Genomic DNA, 22,733 nt, shown 5'->3' with positions numbered 1-22,733 from the left:
AATTAAACTGCATTTATTTCAATGCAAGGGGCCTAACAGGGAAGGCAGATGAACTCAGGGCATGGCTGGGAACATGGGACTGGGATCTCATAGCAATTACAGAAATGTGGCTCGGGGATGGGCAGGACTGGCAGCTTAATGTTCCAGGATACAAATGCTACAGGAATGATAGAAAGGGAGGCAAGAGAGGAGGGGGAGTGGCATTTTTGATAAGGGATAGCATTACAGCTGTGCTGAGGGAGGATATTCCCGGAAATACATCCAGGGAAGTTATTTGGGTGAAACTGAGAAATAAGAAAGAGATGATCACTTTACTGGGATTGTATTATAACCCCTCCAATAGTCAGAGTGAAATTGAGAAACAAACTTGTAAGGAGATCTCAGCTATCTGTAAGAATAATAGGATGGTTATGGTAGGGGATTTTAACTTTCCAAACATCGACTGGGACTGCCATAGTGTTAAAGGTTTAGATGGAGAGGAATTTCTTAAGTGTGTAGAAGACAATTTTCTGATACAGTATGTGGATGTACCTACTAGAGAAGGTGCAAAACCAGACCTACTCTTGGGAAATAAGGCAGGGTAGGTGACTGAGGTGTCAGTAGGGGAGCACTTTGGGGCCTGTGACCATAATTCTATTCGTTTTAAAATAGTGATGGAAAAGGATAGACCAGATCTAAAAGTTGAATTCTAAATTGGAGAAAGGCCAACTTTGACGGTTTAGGCAAGAACTTTCAAAAGCTGATTGGAGGCAGATGTTCGCAGGTAAAGGGACGGCTGGAAAATGGGAAGCCTTCAGAAATGAGATAACAAGAATCCAGAGAAAGTATATTCCTGTCAGGGTGAAAGGGAAGGCTGGTAACTCTAGGGAATGCTGGATGACTAAAGAAATTGAGGGTTGGGTTAAGGAAAAGAAGGAAGCATATGTCAGGTATAGACAGGATAGATTGAGTGAATCCTTAGAAGAGTATAAAGAAAGTAGGAGTATACTTAAGAGGGAAATCAGGAGGGCAAAACGGGAGCATGAGATAGCTTTGGCTAATAGAATTAAGGAAAATCCACAGGGTTTTTACAAATACATTAAGGAAAAAAGGATAACTAGGAAGAGAATAGGGCCACCCAAAGATCAGCAAGGTGGCCTTTGTGTGGAGCCACAGAAAATGGGGGAGATACTAAATGAGTATTTTGTATCAGTATTTACTGTGGAAAAGGACATGGAAGGTATAGACTGTAGGGAAATAGATGGTGACATCTTGCAAAGTGTCCAGATTACAGAGGAGGAAGTGCTGGATGTCTTGAAACAGTTAAAGGTGGATAAATCCCCACGACCTGATCAGGTGTACCCGAGAACTCTGTGGGAAGTTAGAGAAGTGATTGCTGGGCCTCTTGCTGAGATATTTGTATCATCAATAGTCACAGGTGAAGTGCTGGAAGATTGGAGGTTGGCAAACGTGGTTCCACTGTTTAAGAAGAGTGGTAAGGACAAGCCAGGGAACTGTAGATCAGTGAGCCTGACCTCGGTGGTTGGCAAGTTGTTGGAGGGAATCCTGAGGGACAGGATGTACATGTATTTGGAAAGGCAAGGATTGATTTGGGATATTCAACATGGCTTTGTGGGTGGGAAATCATGTCTTACCAACTTGGTTGAGTTTTTTGATGAAGTAACAAGATGATTGATGAGGGCAGAGCAGTAGATGTGATCTATATGGACTTCGGTAAGGCATTCGACAAGGTTCCCCATGGGAGACTGATTAGCAAGATTAGATCTCATGGAATACAGGGAGAACTAGCCATTTGGATACAGAACTGGCTCAAAAGTAGAAGACAGAGGGTTGTGGTGGAGGGTTGGTTTTCAGACTGGAAGCCTGTGACCAGTGGAGTGCCACAAGAATCGGTGCTGGGTGCTCTACTTTTTGTCATTTACATAAATGATTTGGATGCGAGCATAAGAGGTACAGTTAGTAAGTTTGCAGATGACACCAAAATTGGAGGTGTAGTGGACAGCAAAGGGGGTTACCTCAGATTACAACTGGATCTTGACCAGATGGGCCAGTGGGCTGAGAGTGGCAGATGGAGTTTAATTCAGATAAATGTGAGGTGCTGCATTTTGGGAAAGCTATTCTTAGCAGGACTTATACACTTAATCGTAAGGCCCTAGGCAGTGTTGCTGAACAAAGAGACCTTGCAGTGCAGGTTCATAGTTCCTTGAAAGTGGAGTCGCAGGTAGATAGGATAGTGAAGAAGGCATTTGGTATGCTTTCCTTTGTTGGTTAGAGTATTGAGTACAGGAGTTGGGAGATCATGTTGTGGCTGTCCAGGACATTGGTTAGGCCACTGTTGGAATATTGCCTGCAATTCTGGTCTCCTTCCTATCAGAAAGATGTTGTGAAAACTTGAAAGGGTTCAGAAAAGATTCACAAGGATGTTGCCAGGGTTGGAGGATCTGAGCTACATGGAGAGGCTGAACAGGCTGGGGCTGTTTTCCCTGGAGTGTCGGAGGCTGAGGGGTGACCTTATAGAGGTTTACAAAATTATGAGGGGCATGGATAGGATAAATAGGCAAAGTCTTTTCCCTGGGGTCAGGGAGTCCAGAACTAGAGGGCATAGGTTTAGGGTGAGAGGGGAAAGATATAAAAGAGACCTAAGGGGCAACTTTTTCACACAGAGGGTGGTATGTGTATGGAATGAGCCGCCAGAGGATGTCGTGGAGGCTGGTACAATTGCAATATTTAAGAGGCATTTGGATGGGTATATGAGGAGGAAGAAGGGTTTGGAGGGATATGGGCCGGGTGCTGGCAGGCGGGACTAAATTGGGTTGGGATATCTGGTCGGCATGGACGGGTTGGACCGAAGAGTCTGTTTCCATGCTGTACATCTCTATGACTCTATGACATAAAAGGGACCTAAGGGGCACTTTTTCATGCAGAGAGTGTTGCATGTATGGAATGATCTGCCAGATGAAGTTGTGGAGACTGGTAGAATTACAGCATTTAAAGGCACCTGGATGGGTATATGAATAGAAAGGGTTTACAGCGATATGGGTGCTGGCAAATGGAACTAGATTAGGTTAGATATCAGCATGGACGATTTGGACCAAAGGCTCCAAAGACTATCAATTGGACAAATCAAATTGGCAAAAACTTAGCTTGGAGAATGTGTTCGTTATAGACAGCATCTTAGAACAAAATATTCTCGAACCCAAGAGGGAACAGACTAATTTGGTAATGCGATAAGACAGTAGCAATTCAAGACACAATAATAAAGGATCTTTTGGGCATAAGTAACCACAACATGGCAGAGTTTTAGATTCAGTTTTGCAGCGAGAAATGAGTGTCCAATGAATTATGAAGATGTGGGTGCACTGTACCTTAAAGAGAGTTAAAAGCAACAGAACTACTGACAGCACCAAATGTTCTGAAAAAAGATATAATGTAATCTTCTGGTCCAGCAGTTAGAATAGCTGGTTGCCTGGAGATAAAAACAGAGTCGAATTAGGCCAAACAGAATTAGGCCCCAAAAAATAACAAACTCCAATCCAGTTCGATTAGTATATTGACAATTTGAAAAGCCAATACTTTGGAGGCATAAGACTGGGTAACATTGAACAGTTGAGAAGAGAGCTGCCAAGCCACCAGCATGTAAAGACTGCCTGAAAAATAGCACTCTTCGAGGTACCTTTATCCATCAGTATCCTGTGAAGAAGAATCCCCAAGATGACGAAAAGACGACAGAAATACAGAGAATAATCGAAAGCTGCCTGGTTTTGAGATAAGTAGTTTTGTTTTGTAAACCTTAATTTTATCAGACCAGTATTGTAGAGGGGAAAGTAAAAGATAGGTTAGAGGAAGGAGTTGTAAATAGTTGTTAGTTAATTATTCTCTGTTATACATTAAGGAATCAACTTGTTATTTTTTACATTAAATAGTTCTTGGCCTCAAACTTTCACAGAAAAGATTTATCCCATGCAGTAATCTATTAAGCTGGTTTAAATTAAGGAGGGTTTATCCCGTGTCGTAACAGTTTGGGGGCTCATTGAGTTGTCAAAAATTGGTTTGTTGCATAGGATACAATGAATGACAATACGGAAAACATTGGTAGACATTTCAGGAGACATGTCATAACTTTCAACTAAGATATATTCCAGTGAGGAAGATTACCGGAAGTAACTTCCAACCATGGCTGAATAAGGAAGTTAACCTTGAAAGAAGAGGGTTACAATGCCAGAAGAATTATAGGAGGAGAACTTTGTGTGTGAAAGAAAAATAGCAAGAAATTAAAATCCAACAGTAAAAACTTCTATAATTGAGCATTGGTCCCTTAATGGTGAACTTTGGAAATAATCATGGATAAAGAGGAAATGGAAGAAACTTTGAACAACTATTCTGATCAGTCTTCACTGTACAAAAGACAAAATGTATCCCAAGAATAATGGAAAACCATGAGGCAAAAAAGGAGGAACTTAAAATAATCACCATCACTAGAGAAAAGCAATGGGACTTCTTAAGGTTGCCAAAACGTCTGGGTCATATATCTCCTTGGATTGATGTATTTGTAATCTTCCAAATTCTCCAGATTCTGCAACGGTCCTGGCAGATTGGAAAACGATAAAATGTAACCCTTCTGGAAAGAGGTGGCGGAAAATAGGAAATATTGGCCAGTTACTCCAACATCTGTCATTGAGAAAAATATTAGAGCCATAATAAAGAGGTAGACGCAGGTCATTTAGCAAGTTATAATACAATCAAGCAGAGTCAACATGGTTTTGTGCAGGGAATCAATATTTAACAAATTTATTAGACTTGTTTGAAGACGTAGCAAGCAGGGTAAATAAAGGGGAACCTGCAGATGTTGTGCATTTGAATTACCAATGGCATAAGGCAGCATGTAAAAGGTTAATGCACAGTACAAGTTACGTCATTGATGTGACATTCAAACAGACAATGGAAATAGACTGCTGAGATAGTTATTGTACATTTATTGTAATCAGATATCCCACAATGCATCTCCAGAGCAAATGAGACTTAAACCAAGACCTTCTGGTTCAAAATGTGCCATATTCAGGTTGACAAACATGAAACAGTGGAGTACCATAGAGATCAGCTCCCAACCTCAGCTAGACTGAATCTAGATTAATGACTTGGATCAAGGGACTAATTGAATTGCAGCCAAATTTGTTGATGTTGTTATGAAAGTAGGTAGAAAAGCATGTTGTGAAGAGGATATAAAGAATCTGCAGAGGGATACAGACAAGTTAAATGAGAGGAAAAAAAGGCAGGAGGAACAAAATATGGAAAAATTTTACGTTGTCCACTACAACAGGACGAACAGAAAAACAGATCATTTAAATAAAGATATTATAGAATGTTGCAGCACAAGAGTACTTGGGTGTCCTTGTATATGAATCACATAAATTCAAGTAATTAAGGGAGTGAACAAAATGTCGGCCCTTATCGCAAGAGGTTGAAGTATAAACATATGGAAGTCTTGTTACAAGTTCTGACACCTGGAGTGGTGTCTGCACCACCAAACACACAGCAACACTAGTGTGCACCATCTACAAGTTACACTGCACTTTCTAAACTTCCCATCCTTTACCACCTAGAATATCAAGACCAGCAAATGCATGGGAAAGTTACTGCCTACAAGTTTCCCTCCAAGCTAATGACCATTGTGATTTGGATGTATGTCGTTGTTCCTTCACTTTTGCTCAGTAAAACTCCTGTACTGCTTCATGACAACACTGTGGATGTTCTTATATCCTCAGGACTGCTGAAGTTTCAGATAGTAGCTCACCATCGTTTTCTCCAGGAAACTGAAACTTAGGAATAAATGCTGGCCTATCCAGGGATGGTGGTTAGCACTGCTGCCTCACAGTGCCAGGAACGCGGGTTCGATTGCAGCCTGGGGCGACCCTGCGTCGAGTTTACATATTCTCCATGATGTCTGCGTGGGTTTCCTTCGGGTGCTCTGGTTTTCTCCCGCATTCCAAAGATATGAGGGTTAAATTGCCCATAGTGTCCATGGATGTGCAAACTAGGTGGACTAGCAATGGGAAATGCAGGGTTACGGGATAGGGAAGTGGGTGGTTCATGATGGGCCAAATGGCCTGCTTCCACACTGCAGGGTTCGGCATGGGACCATTTGCCACAGCAGATTCGCTGTCGACGATTAGCCACTGCCCTTTGACCACCACGGACGCTTAGCCACCATCCATTGACCACTGAAGACGATTCGCCACCACAAATACCGCAATAGAAGTATATACAATATTGGATGAACCCCATCAAGTCTTTTTACTAAAATACAATATACCTGAGAGAATAAAATAGGGGCTATGTTGAACATACCATCCACAAACCACGTTGATTATGCTAAATGATGTATCCAAGACTCCCTACCAAATACAATTATACGATTACTTCCTTGACCATCCAATATTGTATATGCTTCTACCAAATAAGCAGCGTTCAACATATGTATGTATGTTTGAAATGGTGAAGTCCTTGGTACCTAATCCCAGACCACAGTATAACCATTATGACTTTGAGCAGGCAGCTATCAGTGCTGAGAGAATGCTTTGCTGAAGTTAGAATTAGGGGCTGTTTCTTTCATTTGGCACAAAGTATGCATAGACATATTGCTGCAGTTTGAGCAACTCATCAATACAACACCGATCCTGATTATGCTTTAAAAGCAAAAATGATAATTGCTTTGGCTTTTATCTTTATATTTAAGTTGCGCATAACTATCAAATGAACTAAAATTTAATTGCTTAATGTGAGATTTTACTGCCATTATAAAGATTTTTAAAATATATTTCCTTTTTCTGGTTAAAATTTGTAACTCATTCTTATATATAAACAAATAAAATGATATTTATTTTACCTTTTTTTTAAATCAATATGTAGTATGTAGTTGTATAAATAAAGGGGACTGAGAAGTATGAAAGAACAGGTGGGAGGGAAAACAATCAGTACATATATGTTTCCGGTGGCGAATCGTCTCCAGAGGTCAAACAACCCCAGTGGAGAAACGCTGGTGGAGAACTGGCAGTGGCTAATCATCGGCGGTGAATCTGCCGTGGCGAATCGTCACCAACCTGTAGGGTTTCAATGGTACTATGAAATTAATAAAAATAAATGTGCACAGTTTAACTGTAAATAGGAGGGGACACTGTTTCACTGGAAGCTCTACAGAGAAGTTCAAAGAGAAAGAACAAAGAAAATTTACAGCCCATGAACAGGCTCTTTGGCCCTTCAAGCCTGAGTCAAACCAAATGTACTGTCTAAACCTGTCACCCAATTCCTAAGCATTTGTATCCCTCTGCTCACGCATCTGTCCAGATGCATCTTACCGTGCCTGCCTCTACCACCTCTGCTGGCAACCCATTCCAAACGCCCACCACCCTGTGTGTGAAGTATTTGCCATGTGTATCTCCCTTAAACTTTCCACCTCTCACCTTGATTCCGTGACCTCTCGTTATTGAATCCTTCACTCAGGGTGGATAGAGACAAGCTTTTTCCCAGTCTATACCCTTCATGATTTTGTAAACCTCAATCAGGTCCCCCCTCAATCTCCTTTTTTCTAATGAAAACCTTCTCTGCACCCTCTCCAAAGCGTCCATATCCTTTTGGTAATGTGGCAACAAGAACTGTACATAATATTTTAAATGCAGCCGAACCAATATCTTGTACAATTTTAACATGACTTGCAAGCTCTTATACTCAATACCTCGTCCAATGAAGGCAAGCATACTTGACCACTCTACCACCTGTGCAGCAACCTTCAGGGTACAATGGACCTGCACTCCCAGATCTCTCAGCCCATCAACTTTTCCCAAGGCTCTTCCGCACATTGTACAATTCGCTCTAAAATTAGTCTTGCCTAAATGCATCACCTCACATTTGTCTGGATTGAAATCCATCTGCCACTTTTTCACCCAACTGTCCAATCTATCCATATCCTCCTGTATTCTCCGACAGTCCCTTATGCTCTCTGCTACTCCACCAATCTTCGTGTCATCTGCAAACTTGCTGATCATACCAACAGTGCCTTCTTCTAGATCATTTATGGATATCACAAACAACGGTGGCCCCAATACTGACCCCTGTGGAACACCACTGATCACCTTTCTCCATTTCGTGAAACTCCCTTCAACTACTACTCTGTCTCCTGTTGCTCAACTAGTTCTTTATCCACCTAGCGAGAACACCCTGCACACCATATGACTTCACTTTTCCATTAGTCTATCCTTGCATTTACTATCCTTCTAAAACCCTTCTGGAGTCGACACAGAGAGAAAGATGTGGAAACCCAGAACGTTCAGTGGGTGATCATGTTCTTTTTCAGATGGTGTGCTGTAAAAATTCTTGCTATGGTACTATGTTGAAATCACTGATACAATGAGAACATGCCCTTTACTTTGCTAGTCCTGAGAAAATTGAATGAGGTGTTATTGCATTTGAACATTGTACGAGACTCATAACGGCTACTGAATAACCTCTTTGGCCCAGAATGTAGTTTTTCAAGATGTGTGTTTTATAGCATCTATTACACACATGGACTGGCAAAGCCAAACAATAGCACAAACCACTCTCGAACAAGATTATTTGAGAGGAATGTCAAGATACTCCAATAGAATGTATTATAAAAAGCTTTTTAAAATGGTTTAGTAAAAAGGTGTATAGGAATTTTTCCAAGCTGCTGGCTGAGGATCCTCTCTCCCTTCAATGAAAGTTCCCCACATAGCTATATCTTCAACTACTTGCTTGTTGGTTGTAATGGCATTGTAGCACTTATCACCAAATGTGGCATTGCCTAACCCTATACTTCTCTGACAATTTCTTCAATTCCAAGCATCTTCCACCCATTCTCAACCCTCAAATAAAAAATGTTGTCTCACCCCTTCCAAATTCAATAAAAGAACACTCATTGAGATGTTTGCGGATTTTTCTTCCTCAATCACATTAGATAATTTCTCAGCCTCAGTGATTTTAACCATCATCCCAACTCATTTTGCTCTCTCTTCTGAGTTCACTGCCCTCAGTGAACCTCTCCCTCAACATTAACTTTCAATCACAGCCACTTCCCAGCGCTTGCCACCTCACATGGTCTTGGTAGTTCCATTCTATCAATCACAGGCAAGTCTACTTCTGATCAGTTCCTTCTTTCACTCTCCATCAACATCCACTACTACCTTTTGCATTCATCCCTGTAAATAATGCTTCTAATTCACTTACAATTATACCGCCAAAAGTTGAAATTAGTTTGCCACAACCATTTTGCAGTTATAGGTTTTCTCAGCCAGTTGCTCACTACTTCCTTCAAGGTTTCAGCCTGTATTAAAAGCATTCCTCTCTCTCAATGCAGCAGTTTCTCTGATATGGCCAAGATCTCCATTCCCTTTCGTCCAAAGAACTTGCACAGAAATAGTGGACAATTGGCTTAGTCATTCATTGCTAGGTCTGGTTGGAACAAAAACTAGTGCTTTTTGTTGAGAAAACCTATAACTGCAGAAAGGTTGTGGCAAAGTGACTTCAACTTTTGGAAGTATAATTGTACGTGAATTAGAAACATTATTTACAGGGATGAACTAAACCAATCCGCCACTCCAAGATCATCCTGAAATGCAAATGAAACTACAGATTGTTCTGCTATAACGCATGCTTAGTTATTGTGAATTCATTATAACGAGATTGCCAATTGGGGACAATGTTTCTGAAGCGCAAACTTTTAAAACATGTGTTGGCTGTAATGCAACTACATCACTACATATTTTAAAAGCACAATTTTTCTATAATGTGGAGTTGCTTCTTTACTCTACTGCAAACCATCTTCTTAAACTCCTCACCTTCAACATTATGTTAATAGTTCTCTGTCTTGATGTCATTCTCCCCTCCAACCCGCTGTCACCATCCTATTCCTCAAAACACAACTCCCGACCCACTGATGACTACCCTATCCCTTCCAAGGTCCTTGAAATTGATATTATTGCTCAACTTCATAAAGAATTAGGATTAATCATATGCAAATGTACATCCAATACACTGCTGTATCACAGTCAAATGTCAAACAATGTATCAGTCCATCAGCTGACAAAAAATATACAATACTCCAGAATTGTGAGACTATAAATATAGAAGATGTTGTTCCCTTTTATGCTGGTGTCCTTGTGAATGTTTTGATGATAGCATAATGAAAATCTGCAATAGAATGTCTTCTTTCATCAATGCTAGAGTCTACAAATTGATTATTTCAACTTTCTGAAGAATAAAATGACACAGCATTGAATGCGTATTTCTCCCAAATTCATGTACATCTTTCCTGGTACTCAATGTCTGAACAATTTCAGTTAGGTTTCTACCAAAGCCACAGTACTGAAATGGTTCCTATCAAAGCTCAGCTCCATTCTTAACCGTTTGTTTACTGGCAGATATCCTATGCAATGGATTATTTTCTTATTCTCACACATTTGCCTAGAATATCTTCCATGCTTCAAGTCGGAGTTCCTTTCTACTTTTCAATCATATACTGCTCTTCAGTGACAACCAAAAGCACAGCAATCATGTTTTTAATCCATAATGATAACATCCAGCTCTCCACTGCTCACCACCTCTCTCAACTCTTGTACAGTTCCTGAGTTATCAGGCTGTTTATCCAAAATTCAGTTGAACAGAAAATTCCTCCAATTTAAATATCAGGAGGACATATGCCATTGTTTTTGATCCTCTCTAGTTACTGACTCCATCCCATTCTCTTTTGTAACTGCCTGTGAAGAGATGTTTGAGATAAGACTAGTCTGTTCACAGGGAGTCTGGATTGACAGCAAGTGACCAACAATGGGAATTAAGCAAGTGAAGAATTGAACCACCATTGACATTTCTGGAGAAATTTCCCCAGGAAACCACAGGGTGGGCCCAAATTATTGAAGAAAATATTGACCGAGCTCAATCAAAAAGCTAAAAAATGGGCAACCTATTGTTTAAGTTTTAGATTTCTAACTCTGATCTTACAAAATAAATATGTTGAAACTAATAAACTTGTTGATTTCATTTACTTAAGGGCAGTTTCCCAGACTCTTAATCAGACTTTTCCGTGTATCTCACATTTAACATCTGAATCTCCAATCTAAAAGTAAAAGTTACACCTTCTAAACACATTAACTATGGAATCAGATATTCACAACAATGAGCTACAAGCTTAAAATTTGAAAGTGAGTATTTCCGATGCATAGCATCATGGCCTATCTGCACATGTACAGCTGCACCCATGGTATAAGGCCAGCTCATACCTTTTGCCCATGTAAGCTTTTAACCATGAACCTTAAGGTGCCGATCTGAATATCAAGGAATTCAGAGTCTTCAAATTTAATGTTAATAATACAAATTCAAAAAGTTTATACGGTAGCACCATACATCACATATTTTCATTAATTTTATTTCTAAGAGGAAGAAAGGTAAACTATCTATCCACAGACTATTGGCTAGAAACACAGAGCTGACTCAACCAATGAGAAAATAGAAAGCATACCCTTGCACAAACAGAAAAACCTTTATAAACCATCTTTAACACTGAAAACGTCCCAAGGAACATCACAGAGGTATTATCAAAAATAAAAGAAGATGGAACCAGAAGAGCTATTGTACACACATGGTTTGGTTCCACATATCAGTGGCATAGGCCACAATCATAGCTATTTTTAAAACTAAGTAGAAAACTAAAGGACAAAGTTAATGTAATCAGCAATGAAAATCATAAAACATGTAAGTTGTATCAGTTCAAAATAAACTGAGCTCAAATGTTCAAATTAACTTTTAAAATTATGTCTCAGAGGAGTTTAGAACAGGTAAGAATTTATCTGACCAAAGGATGAGACAAACCTTTAAGTATTTATTAAGAAAGATGAGACATGGAAGAAATAAAAAGATCAACTGAGGGATCAGACTTACTCTAGTAGTTGTTAGTTTTGATGTGCGCGCAGACAGAGGCAGGTAGCTTGTCTAACCAAATAAAAATTCATTCAGATTCAAATGGCACTGTCAGCATTGCAAGTTATTTATTTTAATCTTACAAATTTTATTAATATTTTTAATAAATATTATAGTTTACAAATGTAGAATTAGTTTGCGATTCCATCCTTGGTACTCCTTGTTATTTTATTCAAACCTTATTTCTGTCTCTTCCTGTTCTCAATTATCATTCCCAAGGTAAAGCAGTTGACCCCTGCTTTACTGCCCCTTACTTATGGGCATGTATAATCAGGAAAATAGCAAAGCCATACATTTCCCTGTGCTAAGTGATGATTATCAGGTTTGCCCCTTTCTAGACACTTTACAGAGTGAGGGATCACAAGCAAGGGTATAAAAGCTATGGAACAATCAGTAAACTTCTCATATGTATATTATAGGAAAAAAAACTATAATAAGTATAAAGCATGAATTTTGCCATGAACTGAAAGAAACCACGTGGTGAATATTACACTACTGTGCCAGGGGTTTTTGGTTGGGAAGCATGTAACTTGGATCAGCTGGCCAGACCATCACAATCCCAGAGCTCAATCCCATGATAGAGAGGGAGAGTAGATGCTAAAATTGGCAGCCCACCTAGCAAAGTAAGTAAATAATTATGGATCAATCAAGATTGTTTAAAATTGAATGAACTGCAATATTACATTGCTCATGCCTCAACAGCTGGTAACGACAGGCAGATGGGAGGGAAAGACTTCACTGCCTAAAGGGCCACCAACTTACCTTACGGCAGAAGTCATTGGCCTTTCTTCGTGTACTTGCTTGCATTTCCAGCAGTGTCCCTTATGGAGCTCTGGTGATGGGCAGGACATTCTCGCACCGTGGGGCATAAGTGCCACTTTGCCTTTATTTAGCCCAGCCACAGTGTCTTATGGTGGCAGGGCAAACTTGTGGAATCGCTCCTTTTTTTAAAAAGCTCAGCAAACAGTTCAGATCCCAAAAGCATGGAAGTTAACTTTTGTTTACATTTCTTCCTAAGTGTGTAAGTACATCACAGATCTACCTCAATTTTCACAACTGATTCTGTGCATACCTTGATATATAATTTAATGAAAAGAAACACAGAGTATTTGCAAATACCATCAGCAAGTACCCAGATAGGAAACTTTTGTTTTTGAAGCTGAACCAATAGCAATTTACCTTTACAAGCCACCTCAGCTAGAACAATAAAGGTCATAAAATGAAATTTGAAAAGTTAACTTTTCCACCAGAAAGTCATTCAGCCCTGGCAAAATTACATGTGCAACATTTGAGCACGGAATGCACAACTTTTAAATTCAATTCCATTGCTGATGCATATCATTCAGAACTTAGTACAAAAATAAATTCCAAACATTACAGGTCATTCTGCTATAATGCGACAGCTGTGTTCCTCTGCAACCTCATGCAATAGAAAATCACAAAATGGAAATCTGCTTTAGAAAATCACATTGTAGAAGATTGCTAATAGAAAATCGCTATACCAGTTCCGTAGGAAGTTCACATTATCCAAATAACGTCCACAATTCATCAATCATGTTATAGCCAATTGGTGCTAATGAAACGCACATTATAGCAGAACAACTTGTATTTAGTTCTGATAGAGATATGGATCTTCGCTAATGCCTTTTGAGAAAAAAAAAATCAGAAGACTTCCGAACACTATAATCCCAGAAGTACCAGTGAATTTTTTTTTCACTTACCTGTTTTGGGGTCCACATCTGCTGGTAAGTGTGGTGGAGGGTTACCTGGTGTGAAGTGTTCATTGCTGTATGTTATCAGTGGCGTTAACGGGTGGACATGATGGGGATGTTGCACAACGGGTACTTTGTTAGACTGTCAAAAGAAAGACAGGAAGAAAGTGAGTGTGACAACAGCAACCAACCGATGAACCATGACTTAGACTAATGGCATTGAGCTGAAAGGGGCCTCCAACAGGGAGCACATGAACACATTAAATGTTGTCAAAAATCAGAGGCCTACATTAGATGATGAATGGTCCTGGGTCAGATTTTATTTTAATATATGTCATCTCTCTTCTGCTATCAATTTAGGTGAATTGTAACAAAGGAGAGTAATTTAAATCACTCTGTATTAAAGCAACCATATCAGCTACTATTTATCAAATCAGGTTTTGGTTACTTAATAAACACCCAAATTCCATCAAGGCAACATCCATGTGAAAACTGCAGTAACTATGAAGCAGCATGGAGTAACAGAGAACTACAAACCTAATGGAATCGCAATGATAAGCCAATGTGATCATAATGAAAGAGAGGTTTTGCTTTTACCTGGTATGTCCAGCTTAACAAAAATATTACTTTTTTAAAATTTAATTGACTCTAATTCAATTTGTTGATGAAACTCCAGAACAATTACTGCCTAAAAGACAATTGCAAGCAGGAAAAACTTTTATTTAATAAAAGTTAATTTTTATTTAATACTGTATCCAAAAAATTCCCAAAAGTATGATCAATTATGTTCCACTTTTTTCAAAAAACCTTGAGATGTTGTTAACAAAGATGGTATTTATGGTCCGTATATAAATATGAAAACAGACTTCAGCTATGAACTTGAGGGAATATTTTCATGTGGCTCTTGTCAAAAAGAGTACAACTGGCTCAGTCATCAGGATTTTTTATTAAATTAAAGTCACAAAGCATTAATATTTTGACATGCACATGAAACTATGTGATTTCATCTTTATTAACTAGTTGGTGAATGAAAAACAAAGTAAACAAATGAGAGGTTCACAGTAAAATAAAAATGTGAAAGCACCCCAACATCACAAATTATTCTCGGCAAGAGTGTTATCTATGTCTTATCACACCAATTCCATCATCATATGCATGCCTACCAGTGACATCTAGCAGCACTAAACCAGTACTGCATTTTTACTTTAAAAGGTTGACTAAAACATTCATCCAAGTAGTTTTTAAGAAGCTTTTTGAAACATATGAAGCCATGTTATTAAAAATGATTTCTGAAGCTACTTGCAAAGTGTGTATTATGAAAATCACAACTGATGTGCAGAATATGCAGGGTTAATTGTTGGGATTTTTGTTATATACAGAAACCTAAAGATAATCACAAACAACGGGTCCCTCTAAGAAAAACAGATCTGCTTCCCATCGAAACAAATGAGAAGTAAAACTTTTTTTTGATTGCGAGCATGAAGATTTCATCATGACGCTACAGGGCATTTTCAGCTGTGGAGTTGCAGCTGCTTGCTCTTTGCAAGAAGGCTCTCTATTCACTCGCAGCACAAGTCTCCTATAAGTTTATGCTTCGGAAAGAATTTGCTGCAGAATCTTGCGAGCAAACAGCAGGAGGCTACAGCTCGTTATTTACAGTCTACAGTGTCTCCTGTTTCTAATTGGCGCCTGCTATTGTTGTAATGAGTTTATAGGAGGCATGGACAATATAGAATAGATCATGATTCAGTTGCTTCCCCTTTATAAATGTTTTGAAAGTCCCATCTCATCATCAACAAACTAATTTCAATTGCACTGAAACATTTATTAACACAAAACCAATTTGGAGCAATATAATCTGACTTCAATCCATCTTATTTCAGAGATTACTTTGATTCTGCCTAAATTCTCTTCAAAGCCCATTTATTACTCAAAAGTTAATACTTTAACCAGGATAGTCAAGAGCACCATTAATTTAACATGCATTAACACATGGGAACTTGCAGTTAGAACATTACCTCCTCTGCAAAGATCAATGGTCTAATACAGCCTCAAATATTTTCTCAGAAAGCATGCACAGGAAAATCATCTCAGCCATCGGGCTTTCTCAGCCATATTATGGTCTGATCTGATGCAGTCTTTGAACCACACCCTTTTCCGTGAATTGGGAATTGATTCAATTCTCGTTTGAATGCTTTGTCTGTGTTCAAAAATCAACTAGTCTTATTGAGAGGTACATGTTTAACCCAAGTTCAACTCACATGCCATTTTGAGCATGTGATTAATAGGCCTGGTTATGTTTGTTGCCTTCAATAGTTCTCCACATCCAACTCATCATTTACTTTTACTATTTCAAATGTTTGGGTAATATCCAGTTCTATCTTTCTATTTTGGTAGAAATTAAGCTTTAGCTTCCATACATGGTGCAATGATCTTAAAAACACAATGTACAATATTTTTCACTACACCAACATTTCTGTTGAGTCACAGTGGTCATCTCTGTTCACAAGTGCACTGGCCACAAGAGTTCCCAGTGAGTTTGTGCAGGTCTCAATCAAATTTCACTGTGTACAAATCTACAACAAGACACTACCCATATGTGGCACTAAATAATCCACCCATGCACAGAGTCCATAAGAATAGTTGATGTGGAAAGTCAGAACGACACTGAAGTGGAAGTAGTGAACATTGTGAATTTTGGATTATAGATGCTTCATAGGATGCAGTCAGAGTTGTGTTTGTCTTGAGACTGCCTGATATTCAGATGATATTTCAGCCCATAAAATTTACCAAAAACATAAATCAAATTTCCTGAAAGGATAACTTAAAACTAAGATAATAAAATAGTACCAGTCAACTCCAGAATATTTATTTTTTGGTGAGTTAACAGTGAGTAAGGAGTGGGCAAATAAACTGAAAAGTACAGAAAATGAGGAAGAGGAAATATAGAAGAAAAAAAAGAGACCAAATATAAAGAACAAAAGAATGAAGGCATTAAAGGAGCAGCCTCTTCAAACAAAGTGTAGTTACATAAATTTACATTTATGTTTCTAAATAAAACTTCAAATTGCTTACCAGATGACAGCTAACTCATGAAACACAGTAAACCACCAGTTTATACTTTGTCCAAATGCACATTGCGTCATGTGACTGAGCAAGCCGGTTGACTAGTGCTCCCAAATGGATTCGGAGTTCAGTCGCCCTTTAAAACTCATGAAGTAACAAAGCATTCAGGTGCTACAAGCAACACTTAGAGGGTTCTGAATAATTTTTGGTGAAAGGCAGTTATCATCCACAACACAATGCAACCCATCAGATTAGATCATTCACTGAACAAAGTCTAGCATGAAGGATCTGATTACAAGGTAGCAGTAAGACCAGAAATAAAAAAGTTCCCTGATAGCAAATACTGAAAAATGACAATGAATTATGCTGAGAGCACATTTTACATACGCTTATCAAATTTTAGACAGTATGATTGTATCTCAAGAAGTAGTACATTTATCAGGTAAACACATGGATAACCCAATTCAATCCATTAACTAAAATAACCAGATCCAAAAGAGAAAAATTAATGTAGTTCATATGAAAATTAGCAAAATATATGATCATTTCAAAGCATTTTAGTGATCTTTTGGGCACTTTTACATCTGTTAGGTACTATTTGCATTGACTATATTTTTGTATCAGTGAAAATTCTGAAGGGCAAGACTATGGGCAACATTTAACATAAATGTTTAGCTTGGATTTAAAACATAACCCACTTCCAATAGCATACAAAGGAGAAATGTACACTTAACAACACAGTCTGTAGCAGCTAAATATGTAGAGTCCAAATTACAATATTAACCTGTTAGTAACTTTAGCTACTTTAATTCCATTCCCTGATAGAGACTCCTAAACTGGTCATTAGCACATGCGTTTACGACCTAATCACATATCAGTAGCTGAATTCAGTAATACTACTCAACTGACATTTGTTTGAAACTAGACATAAACAGAATACAATTATTTCTCTCACTTACATTACAAGTTGGTAGGCAAGATTAGAAAGAACTCAATACCAAATCTGTACAAATAAGCCAAATATCAAGCTGATCGACACTATTGCTTTTTGAAGTAACTGATGTAATCAACAATACTTCACGTGAAAAATGGCATAGTTCAATTATCATTTGTTCTTATGGGAATACGCCCCAATTTTAAAGCTTTCAATACCTTTTCTTTTAGGAACACCACAACAGAAAATACTGAACACATTTTATTGCAACATAAAAGCATCACTGTCTTATATGAAGGATTTTTTTCTTCAAAAAGCAATAGTGTCGATCAGCTTGATATTTGGCTTATTTGTACAGATTTGGTATTGAGTTCTTTCTAATCTTACCTACCAACTTGTAATGTAAGTGAGAGAAATAATTGTATTCTGTTTATGTCTGTAAGCAACCTTGACTAGTTACTGCTGGAATAGGCAAGGAGGGAGATGAAGACGTTATTTTGAAACAAAAGCCTTTCATACTATATTTAGCAGTTTCAACTTGTACAAACTAAGAAAGTTGCAGCGATTTTTCATTCACTGGGCACTTGCCCTGGTCAAAATGTATCTCACAAACTAGAAGCATGATAATACCCGAGATGTAAACCCATGAGAAGAATAGAACTATTTTCACTGCATATACCAAATTCAGTTTCTTTCATTAGATTTCTAGTGATTAGAAATCAATTTCTGCACATGTCTGTGCTTCCAGTGGAAACCACAAACCAATGGGCTTGTATGTAGGTCACACCTGTATGGGCACAGAGGCAAGCATAAAGTGCATGGCTTTGAGCCAGATTTTATAGTACTGCTCTCTAATGCTCATTTAAATAGTCTTTCACTTTTCACTCCTTCCTCACTTGATTTCACCAGTTTCACATACACCCATCCATGGAGATCATGTCTATTTTTATCCTAATAGTAGAACTTTCTTTCTTAATTATGGTGACCATGAAACTATGTTCAGTGGGAATCGATATCAAAAAATCTTGTCACTTTTCTCTATTGAAAACTGTGTTATTTGGGATTTACATGAAGGAAAGAGGATGTTAGAATATTAAGCTGTTGCCAAGGGAGGAAACTGAGGAAATGCCTGTAGGAAGTGGGACTGTCCATCAAACAGTGGCAGTAGGCAGGCTGTGAAGGGAAACCCCTCCTCTTGGATCATTGCACAACACTTTACCCAGGAAACTCGAGTCAACCTCTGACCTTTCTAGTGTACTTAAGCGTCACATTCCAAATAAGCTGCAGTGGGAGATATTTCACTGGGGTGGACCCTACACAGTATTCACAATCAGGAATGTGACAGTCAATGATTGATTGAACAGTCGTAGTCCTTCCCTGCTTTTCTTAAAAAAGAGATTGGTAACCCGAGAGAAATGAAAGCTTGCCATTCACCTCTGATGTCATTAATCAAGAGACAGGCAAAACAAACTAGAGCTGTTGTGACCATCTTTCTACCCAGTCCCTTATATTGAATGCACCCCTATTGCGTTCATTGCATTTCTGTGCAGCTGAAGAAAGATTGGGTCTGAAATGTGCATTTGTGCTCAAAGTACAATAAAACAAAAGCAGCTACACAAGGGGGCTTGTCAGGCTGCCTTCCCCAGGCTAATTCTGGCAAGTCCGATGCTTTGCTTAAATTACTAGCCCTGAGCTTGGCTGTACCCAGACATGGCTTACTGTTCCAAAGCTACTAATCTTAATGGTCTGCAACACTACGTTCTCTTATTCTGCAAGTCTGCTCTGTATTAACTCTCTAATTGCTGGTCAATTACAAGTTACTGCAATTTTTATGCAGAAGTTTACGTTTGTTTATAAAAATGCTATGAACAGTTAAATTTTGCAATTCTGCCCCCAGCACAATAATTCTACATGAACAGAACTTGGAAGGATTTCCGAAAGGACAACATTTAAATCCACGCTTTTATTCAACATTTTCTTCTCATTCTCACTCACCAAAAAAAAACTTTCACACCTGAGTAAGCATTTTCTTCCAAATCTACTATCCCTATTCTTATTTATACAGTGGTCTGAGCCCTTTCACAGTATTATATAGCTCATTTCTGGCCAAGGTCTTGCCCTTTGTTAACTGGCCATTGTTCCCAAGGACAAGGCCTTCATTGACTAGTAAAACTCTCCTGTTCAGAAAGAGGCCTCTCTTCTCCTCCAACAAACGATAACAGGACCACTGACACGACAGCATACAAGACAATACTGCATGACCAGGCAGCACAAAACCTCTTCAGAATGCTCTCACATATTTCCACGCTGTTCCAGCTGTCAAGGAAGAAAGACAACTTTCGGGCCACCCAATTGTGTAAGCAAAATCAAATTAAAATCCAGTTTTGGGCCCTACTATTAAATGTACTTTTTACATTAAACAATTGACCGTCCAGCTCGACTGCGTCTCTGCATATTTTGGGAGCTAGAAGATTTTTGTGCATTTCAGTGGAACTGTCTCCCTTCTGGTTGCACTGTCAGTCAGCCGCAGCATTTTGTCAAACTTGCCCTCTCCATGTCTATTAAACTTTTGTTAATTTGCCTTTTGAAATTTTAACAAATATGGCACAACTATATGTTCTAAAATAAAGCAACCACAATCATTTGCAGTATTACTGCATCTTTATGTAAATAGCTGAAATTAGGCATTTATTTGTACAAGCCTGTGCAATAAAAAGAAAGATCACAGATTGGATGATTTTCTCAATAATCAACTTCTGAATCTTACAGTAAAGCTAATGCACAGTGGAAGAAATAAAGAGCTCCTGTTTGGAAAGGGAGGTGATGGGGGTGGGGAAGAATGCCACACTTAAATATTCATCTGGGATTCAACTTGCATTGTAAAAGAATAATTAAGACTACAAGACAAAAACAGAGAACAAAAGATCACAAACGAAGAAGTAACTTACTAAAAAATAGATTAACATGTGATCACAGCATGTTATAGCACATTAGCCACTGCTCAAGAACACTAGAGTTTCCGCAATTGCAAAATGCATTCCATTGCAAACGCAGTTACGTACTGAACTGAGTCCTTTATCCCAATTGCTTTACTAATTCCACCTGTTTCAAACATACTTGGGACCCTATACAAATCTGGCAGTCATAAGAAAAAAAAGCATTTAGATTGATGTTGGGAGGTATCTCTTTTACAAAGTAACCCATAAATGTAATTAAGATTTTGGTTATTGCAGAAGGTTAAAATAAGAGGATTTGCATAAATCTTTTCAATAATACATTTAATGCTTTTGACTCCCTTTATCAACCCAATAACATTGGCCAGTAACAGATCTTTTGCAGTTTCCTGACCAAGTTAGCTATCAAATTATCCTGTGCACTACATATGAACATTTAAAATGTTTTTCAGTAAGCTAATAGGTTTTGGATATATTCTGCACACCAATTCACACATTGAGTTAATATGGGACCTCTATCAGGTGGACGCATTGTTTTTCACTGTGATTTTAAATAAGTTACTTATTTCCATTTGATAACAGTGAACCCAAGGGCAGAAAGGTCACGCTTTACAAAGCAGTTACCATTTCTACAATACATATGTTTATTCAGAACTCTTCAGCATCACACTTTTCAACTAAAAAAAATTCCACTTATAACAGCTCAGTCTAAAATAAGAGTTTCACAGAGTCCACAGTACAATGACTGTGTGTGCCAGACAGGACAAGTAGTACAAGGAAAGTTAACTGACAGGCAATGATCGATTGGTGTTTCAGGTTGACAAATTCCAGCGGTACAAGACATCTGCCAAGCATGTGACCTGATAAATAGCAGCACCAAGGCTCAAGTATTCATTTCAGTATAAACTAGAAAGCAGTCATGTGCAAGAAAAAAAATATGAATTGCAGAAAAAAAGTTGGGCAATTTTATACATTCTTAATAAAGTCCTACTTATTTGAAATTACAGTATTTTTATGGCCTTCAAAACATAAGGAAAACGGAAACAGTACATATGCGCCAATCATTTCGCCTAGAATGCTAAGTGACATTAATGTAGCTGCAGTAAAATTACCATATTAAGTGATTAGGCAACAAAATACAGTAAAGGTCTCTTAATGGGAACACCTGCATGGAGAGTAAAATGTTTCCTTTATCCAATTACTGCTAAACAGGTATAAAAACCTTGAGTAGCGATCAGATGCAAATCGGAGGTGTTGAAAATTGAAGTTAAGAACTGATCTTTAATAGTATGTTTGCAAAATCTTAGAGAATGCAAAACTATCCAACTGCATGCATTAGACGTTTGTTGACTAACACAATGAGAATCCCGACCAACTCCGACTGTGAATGGCTGTAAGCACTTGGCTAAACAGATTTACCGACTGCATTTGTTTATCTCTTCTGATTCAATCATGGCCGTTTCTGTTTTGCCAGATCAGCCCAAAATATTCAACACAAACGAACAGAATCGTCATTAGAGTACATTTGGATTAAGTTAATCCATCAAGTGAATGCAACTTCTCAACTATCAAAGGGCTTCCCTGTCAGAAGTATACTGTAAATGATAACAATAAAAATTATGCCCGGACAACATACGGGGGATGTGGGCGATAGTGAGGAAGGTTTTTTAAATAGTGCCTGGAACAGTATCCTATAAAGATAAATTCAAGTTTTGGAATGATATTGAATGTTTTTTTTTAAATAAAAGCTCACATTCACAGTAACACAAGTTCACATCACTTCAAATTTTGCGTTTTTTTCCCTCCAACTTAAAAGTGCCACTTGAAACTTTTGGGCATTATCACTTCAACACCAAGAAGTTACACAAGGCTTTACTGTACATTAAGCTTAACATTTTAACCAATTCTCACAGGAATGATTAGGGTTTGCTGCAAAATACTCTCTGCCCCACACTTTACATATTTGTGTATCTGACACTTAAATACCAGTAGATACCATGTATTTGAGTGAAATACAATCATAATATAAAATCACCAGGCTAGTTGGTTAATTATAATGGAGGAAGGAAAAAAAAATCACAG

At 38.3% G+C, this 22,733-nt stretch overlaps 1 protein-coding gene across 31 annotated transcripts in view; it reads right to left on the bottom strand.

Moving 5' to 3' along the window:
* Nucleotides 1-22,733, bottom strand: part of tcf7l2 (transcription factor 7 like 2) — a 200,150-nt gene that overhangs the window by 35,632 nt on the left and 141,785 nt on the right. For all 31 annotated transcript variants that reach the window (XM_043712734.1, XM_043712749.1, XM_043712750.1 and 28 more), the window contains one exon: nt 13,707-13,839. In XM_043712734.1, coding sequence (XP_043568669.1) covers nt 13,707-13,839 — 133 coding nt within the window. The remainder of the gene's footprint in view (nt 1-13,706; nt 13,840-22,733) is intronic.

This window comes from Chiloscyllium plagiosum, chromosome 22 (assembly GCF_004010195.1).
Source record: "Chiloscyllium plagiosum isolate BGI_BamShark_2017 chromosome 22, ASM401019v2, whole genome shotgun sequence".
In the NCBI taxonomy this organism is placed as follows: domain Eukaryota; kingdom Metazoa; phylum Chordata; class Chondrichthyes; order Orectolobiformes; family Hemiscylliidae; genus Chiloscyllium; species Chiloscyllium plagiosum.
Note: the sequence above shows the minus strand (reverse complement) of the source record. Positions and strands in the feature narration are given on the sequence as shown.